This window comes from Trachypithecus francoisi, unplaced genomic scaffold (genome assembly GCF_009764315.1).
Source record: "Trachypithecus francoisi isolate TF-2019V2 unplaced genomic scaffold, Tfra_2.0 Lachesis_group0, whole genome shotgun sequence".
NCBI lineage: Eukaryota > Metazoa > Chordata > Mammalia > Primates > Cercopithecidae > Trachypithecus > Trachypithecus francoisi.
The window spans coordinates 21484483-21503710 of record NW_022681453.1 but is presented as its reverse complement, the minus strand read 5'-3'; the positions used below and the strand labels follow the sequence as shown (position 1 = coordinate 21503710).

Genomic DNA, 19228 nt, shown 5'->3' with positions numbered 1-19228 from the left:
CAGATATCCACACTAAGGAAAGAAGGTGGGATCTTTCAAACAATCCAAGGATTAATCCTCCAAGTGAGGATTTAAAAAGGCCAGATCTGCCATTCAAACATGAGTAACTCAATTCTGATACATTTTCATCAATCAGGAAAATGAAGCATAAAATTATCTTTGGTAGATGATATTATACATGCGTGTCTCTGGTATCCTGTAGTATCCTAAAAAAACATGTCTAAAGCCAAACTCATTTCCCCCACCACTAACCACCCCAAACCATCCGACTTCCCTGTTTCCATGCACTTTGCCACGATTCTTATAAACTCAAATACTCCATATTTAGACCATTCCTCATTCTTCACTCTCAGTCAGTCGCTAAATTCCTCATATTTTGTCTGAGTCTTGCTTGTACTCTTTCTGCTACCTGGTTTAAGCCTCTTCCTGTTTTACCTGGATTACTATCGGAACCACTACCTACTATCTCTCTCTCTTTCCAGTTATATTCCTGAAGAGCAGGACCAATTACTTCATTCCACCCATGCATTATTTGCTCATTACTTCCTTTATTCATGCATCAAATACTCATGCCATTGTGTGCCAGGCAATGGGAATACAGTGGTGAACATGTCAGAGTCCCTTCCCAAGGAGCTTACTATCTGGAGATGGATACAGACAATTCAGCAAGCAATCAGAACTCAGAGTGATAGGTGGTATGACAGGGTCGCCATGAGGAAGGAGTGGGCAGGACCAGTGTCCAATTCAGTTGGTGGGGGACAGGAAAGGCTCCTGGTAGAAATGATAGGTGAAACCTCAAGATTAAGTTAGAGTTCAATGTTTCATTTTTGAAATGTGTTATAGAATTGTGAGTCAGATTATTCAGACCCCTTAGATGTCATCTAGCCATATCCCTTACCCAATACACCAAAAACTCCCTCTTCATTCCAAGTGTCCATTCATTTCTTATATTAATAAGAAGTAATACTGATGGGTGCATCAAAATCTCAGAAATAACCACTGAAGAACTTATCTATGTAACCAAAAGCCACCTGTTCCCCACAGGCCATTGAAATAAAATTTAAAAAGAGGCTGAGTACAGTGGCTCACACCTATACTTCCAGTCCTTTGGGAGGCTGAGGCGGGTGGATCACCTGAGGTCAGGAGTTGGAGACCAGCCTTACCAATATGGTGAAACCCCATCTCTACTAAAAATACAAAAATTAGCTGGGTGTGGTAGCAGGTGCCTGTGGTCCCAGTTACTGGGGAGGTTGAGGCAGGAGAATTGCTTACACCCGGGAGGCAGAGGTTGCAGTGAGCTGAAATCATGCCACTCCACTCCAGCCTGGGCAACAGAGCAAAACTCCAACTCAAAAAAAAAAAAAAAAAAAGAAAAGAAGAAGAAGAAGAAGAAATACTTATGTACATGTTTATTTAAGCCAAAGTCAAATTTTTATTTGGGAACATTTTGTTTATTTATTACTAAAGTTTCTTAAGTATGTACACCACAAACTGCACATAGTAAGCATTCAAATGGTTTGCTAAATGAATGAATAAATGCAGGATGACAATGTTTACAAATACAAATGAGTTAGAGTTCACCATCAACAGAGCTAGGAGGGGAGGTGAAGATCCAGAGGCAATAGAACAAGGAGTGCTCAGTAAACTGCAAGAAGCTCATAATTTCAGTTGGCGAATATATAAGAAATGAGGCCAGAATGACAAGTCAAGGGCAGATCAAGAAGAATGTGACAAACTCTGCTAAAAACCCTTCAAAGGGGGAATTTTCAATGCATTGGGTAAGGGATTTGGCTAGATTATAGCTGAGAGGTCGGAATGAATCAAATCTTCAAAGACGTGCCAAGTTAAATGCAGTTTCCCCATTCTGACACTCAAGACTGTACAACACGGCTGTCTACCCCCTAGTCTTTTCTCACTTGCTAGTCTTTCTCTCTCTCTCTCTCTCTCTCTCTCTCTTTCTCTCTCTCTCTCTTTTGAGTCAGGGTCTCACTGTGTTGCCCAGGCTGGAGTGCAGTCGTGTGATCATGGCTCACTGCAGCCTCGACACCATCCTCCAGCCTCAGCCTCCTGAGTAGCTGGAACTACAGGCACACAACACCACACCTGGCTAATTCATTTTGCATTTTTTATAGAGACGGGTTTTCACCATGTTGCCTAGACTGATCTCAAACTCCTGCTCAAGCCTCCCACCCACCTTGGCCTCTCAAAGTGCTGGGATTACAGGCATGAGCCACCGCACCCAGCCTCACTTGCTAGTCTTTTACAACAACACTGGCTGTTCTATGATGTTGCTTATGCTTTGTCCTCACTCTAGGACCACTCCAAACTTGGTTTCGGTTCTTAACATTCCAACATGGCATGAGAAAAATCAACATGTGAAATCCAGGAGTGGTAAGTAGATCTATAATAGGTTGAGGAAACAGACAGAATAAACTATTCTTCAACATACAAAAAGTTAATCATGGTGAGTTCAAATAGTTGTTCCTTTAGTATACTCGAGTGTCGGTTTATAAAATTATCTTTGGTAGATGATATTATACATGCATGACTCTGGTATCCTGTAGTATCCTAAAAAAAACATGTCTAACGCCAAACTAATTTTCCCCTACCATTAACCACCCCAAACCATGTAAAGCACTATGAACTGCTTTACAAAGTTCCTGAACTAGGGGAAGAAACATAAAGCATAAAATGCAAGGAACTGCTGCCAATCAAAGGCAAATCTAAAATAAAGATAGTCATCTTTTCTGAATGGGAAAAAAAAAAAAGAAGAAAGTCATATTCTATTTACTAACATTCATTTTACACATCACTCTTTAGAAATGGATTTCTTGCAAAAGAAAGATGCATTTAAATTATTCACCAATAATGCCATCATTCAATCAACATTTACTGGGTGCACCCAGGTGCCAGGCAATACAGTATACAGCAGGGACAGGGCCATAAGCAGGTGGACTTTCAGAGCTTAGTCTTTGCTGGGGAAATAGTACCACAGCAGAGAATACAATAGGCTCTAACATCAGCCTTGGCAGCCTGTAAGGGTCAAAGAAAGCCATTCCAGATTGGATGGAACGAAATAATGAAATTATAGCTGGGGGTGAGGGGAGCATCAGCAGTCCAGGCTTTAGTCCTGATTTTGCCAACAAGTTACTATATTGTATTCAGGCATGACACTCCCAACTGTAGCTCATTGCAGCCTCAACCTGCAGCCTGGGTGGTCTAGGCTGCAGTGAGCTACGATCGGATATGTCATGCCCAAATATGATTATCGTAACTTATTGGCCTCTATATTTTTGGCCTTGATTTCTCCATCTGTAATGTGAGGTCGTGGATTAGGTGATTCTAAAGTCCCTTTAATTCAATATGAATCAAAACTGAGAATAATTATTAGAGGCTTGGTTTCGAACAATTGGAAGACTAGAGAATTATGCAAGTAACTAACTGTGATCACTGGAGTGTGGGAGGGGGTAATATTGTTCTTGAAGTGATTCTGTACTTCTGCATTAGGGAACATGAGCATGAGGATTCTCTTCAAGAAGCAGCACTGCTTATAGCCAGGATGTGGTGCAGCTTCCCAGTGGCTGAGGTGATGGTTTGGCGGACAGTAACAAGATAGACAATTTAGAAATGAAGAAACTGAAGCATCGCAAAGTTAAGCACTTGAGATGATACCACAGATCCACTGTAAAGTGCACAAATAATTTGCATGAGGTTGTTAATTACATTATTCTCTAATTAGTCTCCACCTATTCTCCAAACAGTGATTTCTAAAGATAAGAACGCACATGTATTCAAGACTGTGCTCATCACTTCCCACTCTGGTATTAGATCATCTATTTGTTTGGTCTGTTTATTGTCTGCCTCTCTCTCTAGAGTATAATTCCACGTGGGCAAGAGCTTCGTCTCATCTTGTTGTATCTCTCCAGTGCCTTGGAACTGTGCTGATGCAAAATAGGCACTTAATAAATATTGTTGATTTGATGGAAGGGATGCTTAAAAACTACTCTAAGAGAAACAATATATTTCTCAACTCTGAAGGAAAATTTCATGGAACACTTGAAGCTAGAGAAAAATACAGAATAATTTATAAGCAAGAATCAAATTATTTAACATAGATTTGTGCTCTAAAGTTGAAGAAATCAAGTAAATTGATCAGTAAATGCTATAGCAATTGAGAAACTTCAAAAATATGGAACTTGAATTAGACTCTGAAAGGTAGAAGTTTTGGGTTTGGAATAAGAGAGATGGGAAAGCAGTGAATGAAGCCAATGAAAATGGCACATGAGACCAGACAGATTTAAGAAGAGTTCCTTTTGGGGAATAAAATGGCAAGTAAAGTTGTAAGAGCAGGTGAATCACAGCTTTTGGAAGATCCTCCAAGAAAAAGGAAAGATTCAGACTTGATGTGATAGAGACAGGAAGCCCAGAAATAGCAAGATTAAAATCTTGCCTCCAACATTAGACTGCAGCAACCCTCCTTTTCCCTGGGTCCTCAACCAACAATGCCCAAAGCGGGTCATGCAGTAGCTGTTTAATTAGTACTTGCTGATTAATAGAATTCCAATTAAAGACCTGGCTCTTCCATCAACGCTTTATTACTTACAGACAGACCCCACTGGAAAGGGGCAATGGCACAATTTTATTTCCCATCCATCTTTTGTTCTCTTTTTCCTGTCTGCTACTGTTTAGAGTCCAGGAAAAAAAAAAAATGTATTACCAACTAAGTCACTGCCTCATTAGGAAGCAGGGTCTGATCTGAAACCAATTTTTCAGAACAATGACTTGTTAAGTGCTGAGAAATGCAGTGTTTAGTCATGGAGAAAATAAAGACAGCTTTACCGTGCAATTTGGTTTTTTTCTATACTAAAAGATGAGAATTTTAACAAGTGGAGAGAACCAGTCCATTATCAAGTCCCTCCTCCTTCAAAGAGGGAAACAGAACATGCTTTTTAGTGCACAAACAGAAAAGGCTTCTTCTCCCTCACTCCCCATATTTTCTTGCTTAAAATTCAGAATGAATGTCAGCCTTGCAAGAAGGTGAGGAAGCTCAGAAAAGAGGATGTGTAGAACCCAGAACAAATCTCCTTGTGAAGGATAGATTGGGTGAGCATTGTCAGGTGACAGTGTATGGTGAACAGTCTTCCGTGGTTATCAGTGATGACTGAAGGGCAATGAGGTCTGGATACTGAGAGAAGAAGTTATGAAATTTCCAGAGTAGGAAGTCACCTGCAAATATCAAAGTGACATGGACCAAAGGTGATGCTAGTTTTATTTTAAAAGTATCTCAGAATAAGTCAGTGGGAATAATGTCCAACCTATCATTTATATGGTCTCTGAAAGATAAATGGATAGAAAATGAAAACTATTTGACTCTATCCATTAAGAAGCCCACTGAAGGAAGAAGAGAGGCAGAATACTAATGCAACAATGTCATTTTGGCATAAAATAGAAGATACTCCAAGATATTCTTCCTATAGCCTAGAACGCACAGTTCAGTGTTCATTTCCTCTATAGATTAATTGCTTTCTCTCTGCTCCTGGTCACATATTTTAACTGTAACTTCAACAAATTAGTCAGTAAATTTGCACCATCTATCACAAGGACATAAGTTCAGAGAATAGAAGTAGCTCTATTCATGTTTATCTTCACTTTTGGAAGAAACATCTAAAACATAGTTTCTACTGATGGTTAGTCTACCATATCAGATTCTTATTTAAAAATACCATGTAAAACAAAGCAGGCAGAGAACATCCCCTCCCTGCCACTGGGCAGGTTTTCCAGAGTCTCAAGCAGTTGCTCTTCCCTTGTCCTGAGAAGTTCCATCCTGGTCTTGTTGAAGAAGATCGTGGAAATGGAGGTTTTGAGGGGTACATGCCTAACAACTGCACATTTGTCATTCCCTCCTCTTCTCTTCCCTTCTAGCTCCCAGAGTATATGAGTGTAGATCTACTTTTAATATGGAGATACACAGATTAGCCCTTCATTATTAGATGTACTACGCTTATACTTTAAATGTATATATGTTAATTTCATCTCCCATCTACTCTAACTTGCATACTCTTTGGGGTGAGGGATTAGCTTCACTTTTGTGTCTCCCAAAATGCCTATAAAAAATGTTCGGCTATGGGCAGAGCAAGATGGCCGAATAGGAACAGCTCCAGTCTCCAGCTCCCAGCACCAGCGACACAGAAGACGGGTGATTTCTGCATTTTCAACTGAGGTACCAGGTTCATCTCACTGGGGAGTGCCGGACAATCGGTGCTGGTCAGCTGCTGCAGCCCAACCAGCGAGAGCTGAAGCAGGGCGAGGCATCGCCTCACCTGGGAAGTGCAAGGGGGAAGGGAATCCCTTTTCCTAGCCAGGGGAACTGAGACACACAACACCTGGAAAATCGGGTAACTCCCACCCCAATACTGCGCTTTACCAAGGGTATTAGCAAATGGCACACCAGGAGATTATATCCCACACCTGGCCGGGAGGGTCCCACGCCCGCGGAGCCTCCCTCATTGCTAGCACAGCAGTCTGCGATCTAACAGCAAGGCAGCAGCGAGGCTGGGGGAGGGGGAGGGGCACCCGCCATTGCCGAGGCTTAAGTAGGTAAACAAAGCCGCTGGGAAGCTCGAACTGGGTGGAGCCCACAGCAGCTCAAGGAGGCCTGCCTGTCCTTGTAGACTCCACCTCTGGAGTCCGGGGTGGCACAGCTAAACAAAAATAAAAAAACAGCAGCAGAAACCTCTGCAGACGCAAACGACCCAGTCTGACAGCTTTGAAGAGAGCAGTGGATCTCCCAGCACGGAGGTTGAGATCTGAGAACGGACAGACTGACTGCTCAAGTGGGTCCCTGACCCCTGAGGAGCCTAACTGGGAGACATCCCCCACTAGGGGCAGACCGACACCCCACACCTTACACAGCGGGGTACACCCCTGAGACAAAGCTTCCAAAGCAAGAATCAGACAGGAACACTCGCTGTTCAGCAATATTCTATCTTCTGCAGCCTCTGCTGCTTATACCCAAGCAAACAGGGTCTGGAGTGGACCTCAAGCAATCTCCAACAGACCTACAGCTGAGGGTCCTGACTGTTAGAAGGAAAACAGGAAGGACACCCACACCAAAACCCCATCAGTACGTCACCATCATCAAAGACCAAAGGCAGATACAACCACAAAGATGGGGAAAAAGCAGGGCAGAAAAGCTGGAAATTCAAAAAATAAGAGCGCATCTCCCCCTCCAAAGGAACGCGGCTCATCGCCAGCAATGCATCAAAGCTGGACGGAGAATGACTTTGACAAGTTGAGAGAAGAAGGCTTCAGTCCATCAAACTTCTCAGAGCTAAAGGAGGAATTACATACCCAGCACAAAGAAACTAAAAATTTTGAAAAAAGAATGGAAGAATGGATAACTAGAATAATCAATGCAGAGAAGGCCATAAACGAACTGACAGAGATAAAAACCATGACACGAGAAATATGTGACAAATGCACGAGCTTCAGTAACTGACTCGATCAACTGGAAGAAAGAGTATCAGCGATTGAGGATCAAATGAATGAAATGAAGTGAGAAGAGAAGTCTAAAGAAAAAAGAGGAAAAAGAAATAAACAAAGCCTTCAAGAAGTATGGGATTATGTGAAAAGACCAAATGTACGTCTGATTGGGGTGCCTGAAAGTGAGGGGGAAAATGGAACCAAGTTGGAAAACACTCTTCAGGATATCATCCAGGAGAACTTCCCCAACCTAGTAAGGCAGGCCAATATTCAAATTCAGGAAATACAGAGAACGCCACAAAGATACTCCTCGAGAAGAGCAACTCCAAGACACATAATTGTCAGATTCACCAAAGTTGAAATGAAGGAAAACTGTTAAGGGCAGCCAGAGAGAAGGTCGGGTTACCCACAAAGGGACGCCCATCAGACTAACAGCAGATCTCTCAGCAGAAACTCTACAAGCCAGAAGAGAGTAGGGGCCAATATTCAACATTCTTAAAGAAAAGAATTTTCAACCCAGAGTTTCATATCCAGCCAAACTAAGTTTCATAAGTGAAGGAGAAATAAAATCTTTTACAGATAAGCAAATGCTTAGAGATTTTGTCACCACCAGGCCTGCCTTACAAGTGACTCTGAAGGAAGCCCTAAACATGGAAAGGAACAACCGGTACCAGCCATTGCAAAAACATGCCAAAATGTAAAGACCATCGATGCTAGGAAGAAACTGCATCAACTAACGAGCAAAATAACCAGTTAATTTCATAATGACAGGATCAAGTTCACACATAACAATATTAACCTTAAATGTAAATGTACTAAACAGTCCAATTAAAAGACACAGACTAGCAAACTGGATAAAGAGTCAAGACGCATCAGTCTGCTGTATTCAGGAGACCCATCTCACATGCAGAGACACACATAGGCTCAAAATAAAGGGATGGAGGAAGATCTACCAAGCAAATGGAAAACAAAAAAAAAGCAGGGGTTGCAATCCTAGTCTCTGATAAAACAGACTTTAAACCATCAAAGATCAAAAGAGACAAAGAAGGCCATTACATAATGGTAAAGGGATCAATTCAACAGGAAGAGCTAACTATCCTAAATATATATGCACCCAATACAGGAGCACACAGATTCATAAAGCAAGTCCTTAGAGACTTACAAAGAGACTTAGACTCCCATACAATAATAATGGGAGACTTCAACAATCCACTGTCAACATTAGACAGATGAATGAGACAGAAAGTTAACAAGGATATCCAGGACTTGAACTCATCTCTGCACAAAGCGGACCTAATAGACATCTACAGAACTCTCCACCCCAAATCAACAGAATATACATTCTTCTCAGCACCACGTCGCACTTATTCCAAAATTGACCACATAATTGGAAGTAAAGCACTCCTCAGCAAATGTACAAGAACAGAAATTATAACAAACTGTCTCCCAGACCACAGTGCAATCAAACTAGAACTCAGGACTAAGAAACTCAATCAAAATCGCTCAACTACATGGAAACTGAACAACCTGCTCCTGAATGACTACTGGGTATGTAACTAAATGAAGGCAGAAATAAAGATGTTCTTTGAAACCAATGAGAACAAAGATACAACATACCAGAATCTCTGGGACACATTTAAAGCAGTGTGTAGAGGGAAATTTATAGCACTAAATGCCCACAAGAGAAAGCAGGAAAGATCTAAAATTCACACTCTAACATCACAATTAAAAGAACTAGAGAAGCAAGAGCAAACACATTCAAAAGCTAGCAGAAGGCAAGAAATAACTAAGATCAGAGCAGAACTGAAGGAGATAGAGACACAAAAAATCCTCCAAAAAATCAATGAATCCAGGAGTTGGTTTTATGAAAAGATCAACAAAATTGATAGACCACTAGCAAGACTAGTAAAGAAGAAAAGAGAGAAGAATCAAATAGACGCAATAAAAAATGATAAAGGGGATATCACCACCGACCCCACAGAAATACAAACTACCATCAGAGAATACTATAAACACCTCTACGCAAATCAACTAGAAAATCTAGAAGAAATGGATAATTTCCTGGACACTTACACTCTTCCAAGACTAAACCAGGAAGAAGTTGAATCCCTGAATAGACCAATAACAGGCTCTGAAATTGAGGCAATAATTAATAGCCTACCAACCAAAAAAAGTCCAGGACCAGACGGATTCACAGCTGAATTCTACGAGAGGTACAAGGAGGAGCTGGTACCATTCCTTCTGAAACTATTCCAATCAATAGAAAAAGAGGGAATTCTCCCTAACTCATTTTATGAGGCCAACATCATCCTGATACCAAAGCCTGGCAGAGACACAACAAAAAAAGAGAATTTTAGACCAATATCCCTGATGAACATCGATGCAAAAATCCTCAATAAAATACTGGCAAACTGAATCCAGCAGCACATCAAAAAGCTTATCCACCATGATCAAGTGGGCTTCATCCCTGGGATGCAAGGCTGGTTCAACATACGCAAATCAATAAACGTAATCCAGCATATAAACGGGACCAAAGACAAAAACCACATGATTATCTCAATAGATGCAGAAAAGGCCTTTGACAAAATTCAACAGCCCTTCATGCTAAAAACTGTCAATAAATTCGGTATTGATGGAACGTATCTCAAAATAATAAGAGCTATTTATGACAAACCCACAGCCAATATCATACTCAATGGGCAAAAACTGGAAGCATTCCCTTTGAAAATCGGCACAAGACAAGGATGCCCTCTCTCACCACTCCTATTCAACATAGTGTTGGAAGTTCTGGCTAGGGCAATCGGGCAAGAGAAAGAAATAAAGGGTATTCAGTCAGGAAAAGAAGAAGTCAAATTGTCCCTGTTTGCAGAAGGCATGATTGTATATTTAGAAAACCCCATCATCTCAGCCCAAAATCTCCTTAAGCTGATAAGCAACTTCAGCAAAGTCTCAGGATACAAAATTAATGTGCAAAAATCACAAGCATTCTTATACACCAGTAATAGACAGAGAGCCAAATCATGAATGAACTTCCATTCACAATTGCTTCAAAGAGAGTAAAATACCTAGGAATCCAACTTACAAGGGATGTAAAGGACCTCAAGGAGAACTACAAACCACTGCTCAGTGAAATCAAAGAGGACACTAACAAATGGAAGAACATACCATGCTCATGGATAGGAAGAATCAATATCATGAAAATGGCCATACTGCCCAAGGTAATTTATAGATTCAATGTCATCCCTATCAAGCTACCAATGAGTTTCTTCATAGAATTGGAAAAAACTGCTTTAAAGTTCATATGGAACCAAAAAAGAGCCCGCATTGCCAAGACAATCCTAAGTCAAAAGAACAAAGCTGGAGGCATCACGCTACCTGACTTCAAACTATACTACAAGGCTACAGTAACCAAAACAGCATGGTACTGGTACCAAAACAGAGATATAGACCAATGGAACAGAACAGAGTCCTCAGAAATAATACCACACATCTACAGCCATCTGATCTTTGACAAACCTGAGAAAAACAAGAAATGGGGAAAGAATTCCCTATTTAATAAATGGTACTGGAAAAATTGGCTAGCCATAAGTAGAAAGCTGAAACTGGATCCCTTCCTTACTCCTTATATGAAAATTAATTCAAGATGGATTAGAGACTTAAATGTTAGACCTAATACCATAAAAACCCTAGAAGAAAACCTAGGCAATACCATTCAGGACACAGGCATGGACAAGGACTTCATGTCTAAAACACCAAAAGCAATGGCAACAAAAGCCAAAATTGACAAATGGGATCTAATTAAACTAAAGAGCTTCTGCATAGCAAAAGAAACTACCATCAGAGTGAACAGGCAACCTACAGAATGGGAGAAAATTTTTGCAATCTACTCGTCTGACAAAGGGCTAATATCCAGAACCTACAAAGAACTCAAACAAATTTACAAGAAAAAAACAAACAACCCCATCAAAAAGTGGGCAAGGGATATGAACAGACATTTCTCAAAAGAAGACATGCATACAGCCAACAGACACATGAAAAAATGCTCGTCATCACTGGCTATCAGAAAAATGCAAATCAAAACAACAATGAGATACCATCTCACACCAGTTAGAATAGCAATCATTAAACAGTCAGGAAACAATAGGTGCTGGAGAGGATGTGGAGAAATAGGAACACTTTTACACTGTTGGTGGGATTGTAAACTAGTTCAACCATTATGGAAAACAGTATGGCGATTCCTCAAGGATCTAGAACTAGAAGTACCATATGACCCAGCCATCCCATTACTGGGTATATACCCAAAGGATTATAAATCATGCTGCTATAAAGACACATGCACCCGTATGTTAATTGCAGCACTATTCACAATAGCAAAGACTTGGAATCAACCCAAATGTCCATCTGTGACAGACTGGATTAAGAAAATGTGGCACATATACACCATGGAATATTAAGCAGCCATAAAAAAGGATGAGTTTGTGTCCTTTGCAGGGACATGGATGCAGCTGGAAACCATCATTCTCAGCAAACTATCAAAAGGACAGAAAACCAAACATCGCATGTTCTCACTCATAGGTGGGAACTGAACAATGAGATCACTTGGACTCGGGAAGAGGAACATCACACACTGGGGCCTATTATGGGGAGGGGAGAGGCGGGAGGGATTGCATTGGGAGTTATACCTGATGTAAAGGACGAGTTGATGGGTGCTGACGAATTGATGGGTGCAGCATACCAACATGGCACAAGTATACATATGTAACAAACCTGCACGTTATGCACATGTACCCTAGAACTTAAAGTATAATAACAATAAAAAAAAAATGTTGGGGCAACACAGGAGGATTACTTGAGCCCAGAAGTTTGAGATCAGCCTGGACAATATAGTAAGACCCCATCTCTAAAAAATTAATAAGTAAAAAGGAATGTTGGGAACACACTGTGGCAAACAGTTTGGCAGTTCCACAAACAATTAAACATACAGTGACCATATGACCCAGTGATCTAATCTTATACCCAAGAGAACTGAAAACATACATAAACATACGAAAAACTTATACACAAATGTTCAGAAAAGCATTATTTATAATAGCCAAGAAGTGGAAACAGCCCAAATGTCTGTCAACTGATGAATGGATAAACCAAATATGGTATATTCACACAATGGAATATTATTCAACCCCAAAAAGAATGAAGTACTGATACATGCTACCATGGATGAACCTTGAAAACATTATGCTCAATGAGAGAAGCCAGACAGTCGTGCGCAGTGGCTCCCACGTGTAATCCCAACACTTTGGGAGACTGAGGTGGGCGGATCACCTGAGGTCAGAAGTTCAAGACCAGCCTGGCCAACATGGTGAAACCCCATCTCTACTAAAAATACAAAAAATTAGCCAGGTGTGGTGGTGGGCACCTGTAATCCCAGCTATTCAGGAGGCAGAGGCAGGAAAATTGCTTGAACCTGGGAGGCAGAGGTTGCAGTCAGCTGAGATCTTGCCACTGCACTCCAGCCTAGGTGACAGAGGGACAATCTGTCTCAAAAAAAAGAAAAAAGAAGAAAGAAAGAAGCCAGACATAAAAGGCCATATATTGTATGATTCCATGTACATAAAATGTCCATAATGGGCAAATCCATAGAGACTGAAAGTCAATTACTGGTCACCAGAAATGGGGGTGGAGGAACAGAGGGTCGCCACTAATGGGTACAGGATTTCTTTCGGGGGTATGAAAATGTTCCGAAATTAGATAGCGGTGATGTTTGCACAACTTTGTGACTATACTAAAAACCACTGAGTCATACACTTAAAATATGAAAATTTTATGGTTTGTGAATTGTATCTCAATTTTTTTAACTTTGGGCACATAGAAAAATAAGTGAAAGTGAAGATTCCAAAGATAATTTAGGGGAAAAAAACCCAGAAACTATGCCTACCTGTCTTTGGTACAATCATTCCTTCCTGTCACCACATTGTGAGCTAGAGGCCTTATCTACTCCTGGACTCTTACCTGAGAGAGGATGTGTAGCAGCCATGAAAACACACTGCTCAAGTCCCCTGCTGCAGGGGAATCACTGACTGATGGCCCCAGCTGCTACTCCTTTGGATTTGCCACCACATTTGTGCCAGGCTTCCATGGGCTGCTCTCAACCAATGGCTGGCCACAGCAGGGGTACTAATGCCAGCTTATTCTAGCAAGATACAGAGTCCTCCAACAGGCAACTTTAGCTTGAGGACTCCCCATCCATCTGGCAACACCAAGAAGTTTAGTGATGATTCTTCTCTGCAGGCCAGAGCTCATGATCGGAAAGGCAATCAGAGCTGGGCTCCTTAATATTCATGTATATCATGGGGCCCAAAAATATAGAGGCTTGTGGCAGGGAAAGGGCCTTAACACGCAGAGTTTAGAGACGGTGAATAGAGCATGTAACATTCCTAGGGCAAAACAGATGAACAGCCATCAGGGTGCTATGTAACATCTACAAGCAACACACAGACACACACACACACACACATACACATAAAATGGAAGAATGGAGGTTGAGGGTGATCACAAAAAACAAAACAAAACAAAACAAAAAAACTTGCTTTAACTCACTCTGTTTCCAGCCCAAGGCAACTTTTAGATCTGGAACCCACTGCCTAAAGGAGGTGAGGTGGCCAAGTCCCTTAACAGCACAGCAAGTTATACTATAATGATTCTCCCAGTTCTTCTTCCAAGGATCTAGAACCATTTACTCATGTGATTATATAGAAAAAACAGAGAAATTTCCAGACTTTTTGAGAACGATTGGACACAGAATCTGAGCTAACATGGATACCTAGAAACCCAAAGCCTCATCACGGGTCTCCCATTATTACCTTATGTGGAGGCCATAAATAGAGTCTGGGTTATGGTCCAGTTCACAGGGATCCTCAGTCCACGGGCCCACCTGGTGGTCATTTCCCCACTGCATGTATAATTGGTATGGATGTCCTTGGTAAATGATGTAAGCCCCACATTGGGTCCTTGGCTTGTGGAGTAAGAGCTATCATAGTGGCGATAGCCAAGTAGGAACTCTGAAACTGAACCCCTACAAGCCAAGATAGTAAATCAAAAATGATATCACTGCCTTCTGATCAATGGTGAAAAAAAAAACCTAGCAACAACCTGATATCACTTGGAGGTGGGGGGTGGAGATTAGTGCCATTATTAAAGACCTAAAGGATGCAAGGCCTATCATATTTCCACCCATTTCACCAATCTGTCCCTTGTAGCAATTGGATGGAACCACAAGCTCAATCAAGTAGCAGTCCCAACTGTAGCTGCCATGCTGGACACAGAATTAATACTGCAGCAGACTAATAAGGCCTCATGTATAGGATATGCGGCCAATGATTTGGCTAATGCATTCTTTTCCATTCTGCATTCACATGGGAGCAACGACAATAGTCATTTACACAAAAGGTGGCTAACAAGCTGGAGCCATGGTAAAATACATGTGCTGCAGGGATGGAAGATAATCCTTATCAAACTTCAGAGACCTGCCACTTCAGTGAAGCTTTTAAAGGTCCAATGGTCAGGGACATGCCAGAATATCCCTTCCAAAGTAAAAGACAAATTGCTGTATCTTGCATTCCCTACCACAAAGAAGGAAACACAGTTCCTGATAGACCTCCTTGGGTTCTAGAGGCAACACATTCCACACCTAGGAATACTCCTCCTGCCCATACCAGGTGACATGGAAGGCCAGCAACTTTGAATGGTGCCCAGAGCAGGAAAAGGCTACCAGGTCCAGCGGACCTGTTGTGCCACTTGGGCCATAAAATCCAGCAGATCCTATGGCTTAGGGAATGTTAGTGGTGGGAAAAAAAGACGTACCATGGAGGCTGTGGCAAGCCCCAGTGTGAGAATCTCAATGCGGGCCCCTGGGATTCTGGAGCAAGGCCATGCCATCTGCAATGGAGAATTTTATGCCTTTAGAAAAACAGTCCCTGGTATGTTACTGGGTCCTGATAGAGACAGAATGCTTGACCCTCGGGTAATCAAGTGACCATACATCTGCAACTATTCATTCAGAGTTGAATTCTGTTGATTCTGCCAAGTTATAAAGTGGGACAGGCCCAGCAGTAGATCATTATGAAAGGGAAATGGTACATCTGCAATTGAGCCAGCATGAGCAGGTAGCCCAGCCTCCACATCACCGACCACAGCTGCACCGGTACCTCTCTCCCAGCTTACACCTATGGCCATATGGGGGGTGCTACACAACCAACTGTAGGAGCAGGAAAAGGGCCAAGTTTGGCCTACAAACCTGTGTGGTACATGAATTATATACCAGCTTTTTACATGTTGGGCACAAGCTGTATGTGGATACCAGCTGAATTACACAAGTGGACAGTGGTTGCATTACAGCCACATTCAGAATTGGCCTTGAAAGACAGTGAAGAGGGAATCTTTTCCCAACGGGTAGAGTTATGGGCATCACACTGGTCATCCACTTTGCACAGATGGAGATGTAGCATGAAGTGAGACTATTTAAAGATTCCTGAGCTGCAGCCAATGGCCTGGCCACCTACACAGGGGCCTGGAGGGAGACATGTGGTAGTGCTTCCCGGGACTTCCTTGCTTCATTATAACTGTAAACAGATGTGGATAGCAACACTAGCTGGGGGAGGGGATGATTGCCAAGGGCTCAGATCCCTGGAGATGAAGGTTTGGGTCAAAATACCAGTAAGTTAGCACAACCTGCCAAGGTGGTGGCTGAAGATGAAGGAAATTTAGAATGGATGGTGGAGGAGGGAGAGGATGAATACCAGTTGTGACCCTGACTGGTTACCCTAACTGTAACAATGAGTCCTGTAGTTCATCCCACTAACCTCTTCTAAGTTTCCCTCAGGAAGAGAGGCTGATGGGAATTGTGGACAAGCTGTTCCCTGAACCTGTGTAGAGAAGTGCAAGGGGTGAACAGTGGACGGTGGTAGCCATGAAAATGGACAGCTCAGATCTCCTGCAGGGCATGCAATAGACTGACAGTCCAGCCAATGATTAGGCACAGTGGAGTATTAAGGTAGGCTCATTCCAGCAAGACACAGGACTCCTCCAATGTGGAACTGGTTTAAGGACACTCCATTGGCCTGGCTAAACCTCTTTTGGAGTTGTGCTGCAGTCCAAGACTCTTCTTACCCAATCCTGCTTCCTTCCCTTCCTCCCTGTACAGATGTCGGACCTGCATCCTGGTCTTTGCCTTCTCCAGCTCCCTCCCCCAAGAAATCCCTTCATGTTTTATCTTATCTAGAAGTCTGTTTCTTGGTGAACTTGTTACAGCAGAGGCTGCATTTTAGTTGGGCTCTGTGGGTGGAGAATAGTTCTGTGAACAAGGTGCTTTTGGGTGCATAGAATTTTTGTCATTACCCACTCTGCCCCAAATAGGTGTCTTTATTACCTCTTGCCAGGAGTTGAGGAGTGATTGAGTGGAATGTACTCACTATCATCTAAAACACTAAAAATGATGCATGAGGTAAATTTTGAAACTGCATTTTATCAATTTGCTTTATCTACTCAATTTCTACTGAATAGATATGAGAAGCGCCAAAACCTGCACATTTCCTTACACACACTGTCAGGAGTGCTGGGATTTGGAGACCACTGAGGGGTTCCTGGTTTTGTGGGATTCAGTAGACTTGAATGCCACATTGGTGATTTGGTACCTAACTAGAAAAATAGACAGGCCCCCTTATTGCTGCAGGAGAATGCCAAGTTTCCCACCAGAGCCAACAAGTGAGCAACACCCTCTCATCCTTGCTAAACCAGCCAATGAAGCAAGCGTTGATGGGAAAGCCAGGGCTAGGCAGCATATTTTTAACACTCTCACATATCTCCTTCCTGGGACTGCTCTGTTCACATCTAGAGGGGTCTCCATATATGTGAATGAGTGATAGCAACTTAATTTGGTGTCTCCCTCAAGGGTTTAACACTTTGAGATTTCCAGTGAAATGAAATTTTTAAGAACAGGGGTTCTCCCACCAACTATGACGCGAACAGGCATCTACTGTGTACCGGAAACAGTATTAGGTAGGCTGAAGATTTAAAATCAGAGATCTCTGAGTATGCCCCTAGTTGAAAAAAATATAAAAATAAATAAAAAATAAAATCAGGCCTCTCAGCCGGAACCGCCATCTTCCAGTGATTCGCCAAAATGACGAACACAAAGGGAAAGAGGAGAGGCACCCGATATATGTTCTCTAGGCCTTTTAGAAAACATGGAGTTGTTCCTTTGGCCACGTATATGCGAATCTATAAGAAAGGTGATATTGTAGATATCAAGGGAATGGGTACTGTTCAAAAAGGAATGCCCCACAAGAGTTACCACGGCAAAACTGGGAGAGTCTACAACGTTACCCAGCATGCTGTTGGCATTGTAAACAAACAAGTTAAGGGCAAGATTCTTGCCAAGAGAATTAATGTGCGTATTGAGCACATTAAGCACTCTAAGAGCCGAAATAGCTTCCTGAAACGCGTGAAGGAAAATGATCAGAAAAAGAAAGAAGCCAAAGAGAAAGGTACCTGGGTTCAACTGAAGCGCCAGCCTGCTCCACCCAGAGAAGCACACTTTGTGAGAACCAATGGGAAGGAGCCTGAGCTGCTGGAACCTATTCCCTATGAATTCATGGCATAATAGGTGTTAAAAAATAAATAAATAAAAGACCTCTGGGCTGAAAAAATAAAATAAAATAAAATAAAATCAGAGATTACTTTCAAATATGTTGTCTAATGGCTAATGAGGTCATCCAAAACAACAGAAGGCAGCAGGGCAGAGATTGCCATTTCATTGTACAGAGAGGGAAAAAAGGCTCAAAGGTAAAGTGATTTGCTCAAAATCAAAGTTCAAGTCTTGCTTTCCTCACTTCCTTACTAGCTTGCCTAAGCTTAAAGAGCATATAGTCTTTTGGTTAACTAGTACTCTTGACTACCAAGACAATCACATCTATTTCATCAACCAAGGAAGATGAGGTCACATCAGGAGATGTCACATTCAAGATTTTTAAAAATCATGACTAGTGATTGTATTGGACGCTGTGATGCACCACCCTGACCTTCCTTCAGAAATGGAAGAGTCACTCCCAGCTACTAGAAGTGCTACTAACAGAAGGCCCTTAGCTGTCAGCCTTTACAGGAATCACCCTGGGAAGACAACAACATTGCCAAGGTCATGATCCTTTACCAGGGCAGCCTGCATCCAATGACTCATTGCCATGGGGGTTTAAAGGCTAGGTCCTCTTACCCCAACTAGGGACAAGCACCAAGGATCACCTTATCCCAAATTCTGAACTCCCCATAAGGTCAGCTGAGGCCTCCACTGAGACTGCATTACAGCTCAACTTCTTCCCTTCTCCTCCAGTTTTTGATCCCAAGAGCAATTCCTAATAAATCTCCTGCATGCTGATCTTCCATTGACTCTTAGATAATTCCAGTAGTCTAAAAAGCAGATACTACATTAGAATATTGGAAGGGGATCACCCAGCTGGTAATGAGGATCCCATCACAGGTGGTAGGTGGCCCAAGATAGCAGGGCAATAGTTTAAACTTTTACCTGTGGTGGGACACATTGGGATGGTACCATTGGGACTGTTACCATTGGTATGGTATACTGATGGGAAGGAAGGCACTGGCTGGCATGACATATCATGCATTGGAGAAATACAGGCAAAAAAGTAACAATAAGGACAATGAAAATGGGTAGCTATTGCTAATACACAATCAACAC

At 42.1% G+C, this 19228-nt stretch overlaps 1 protein-coding gene across 1 annotated transcript; it reads left to right on the top strand.

The window, feature by feature from the left end:
• Window positions 1-17624: 17624 nt before the first annotated feature.
• LOC117083003 (60S ribosomal protein L21-like) lies at window positions 17625-18178 on the top strand. Its single transcript, XM_033210133.1, has one exon. The coding sequence runs from the start codon at window positions 17660-17662 to the stop codon at window positions 18137-18139; it is 480 nt and encodes a 159-aa protein (XP_033066024.1). The 5' UTR covers window positions 17625-17659; the 3' UTR covers window positions 18140-18178.
• Window positions 18179-19228: the final 1050 nt, after the last annotated feature.

What these genes read in the sequence shown, in the direction of transcription:
- LOC117083003 (XM_033210133.1), top strand. Translation starts at nt 17,660, where the DNA reads ATGACGAACACAAAGGGAAAGAGGAGAGGCACCCGATATATGTTCTCT.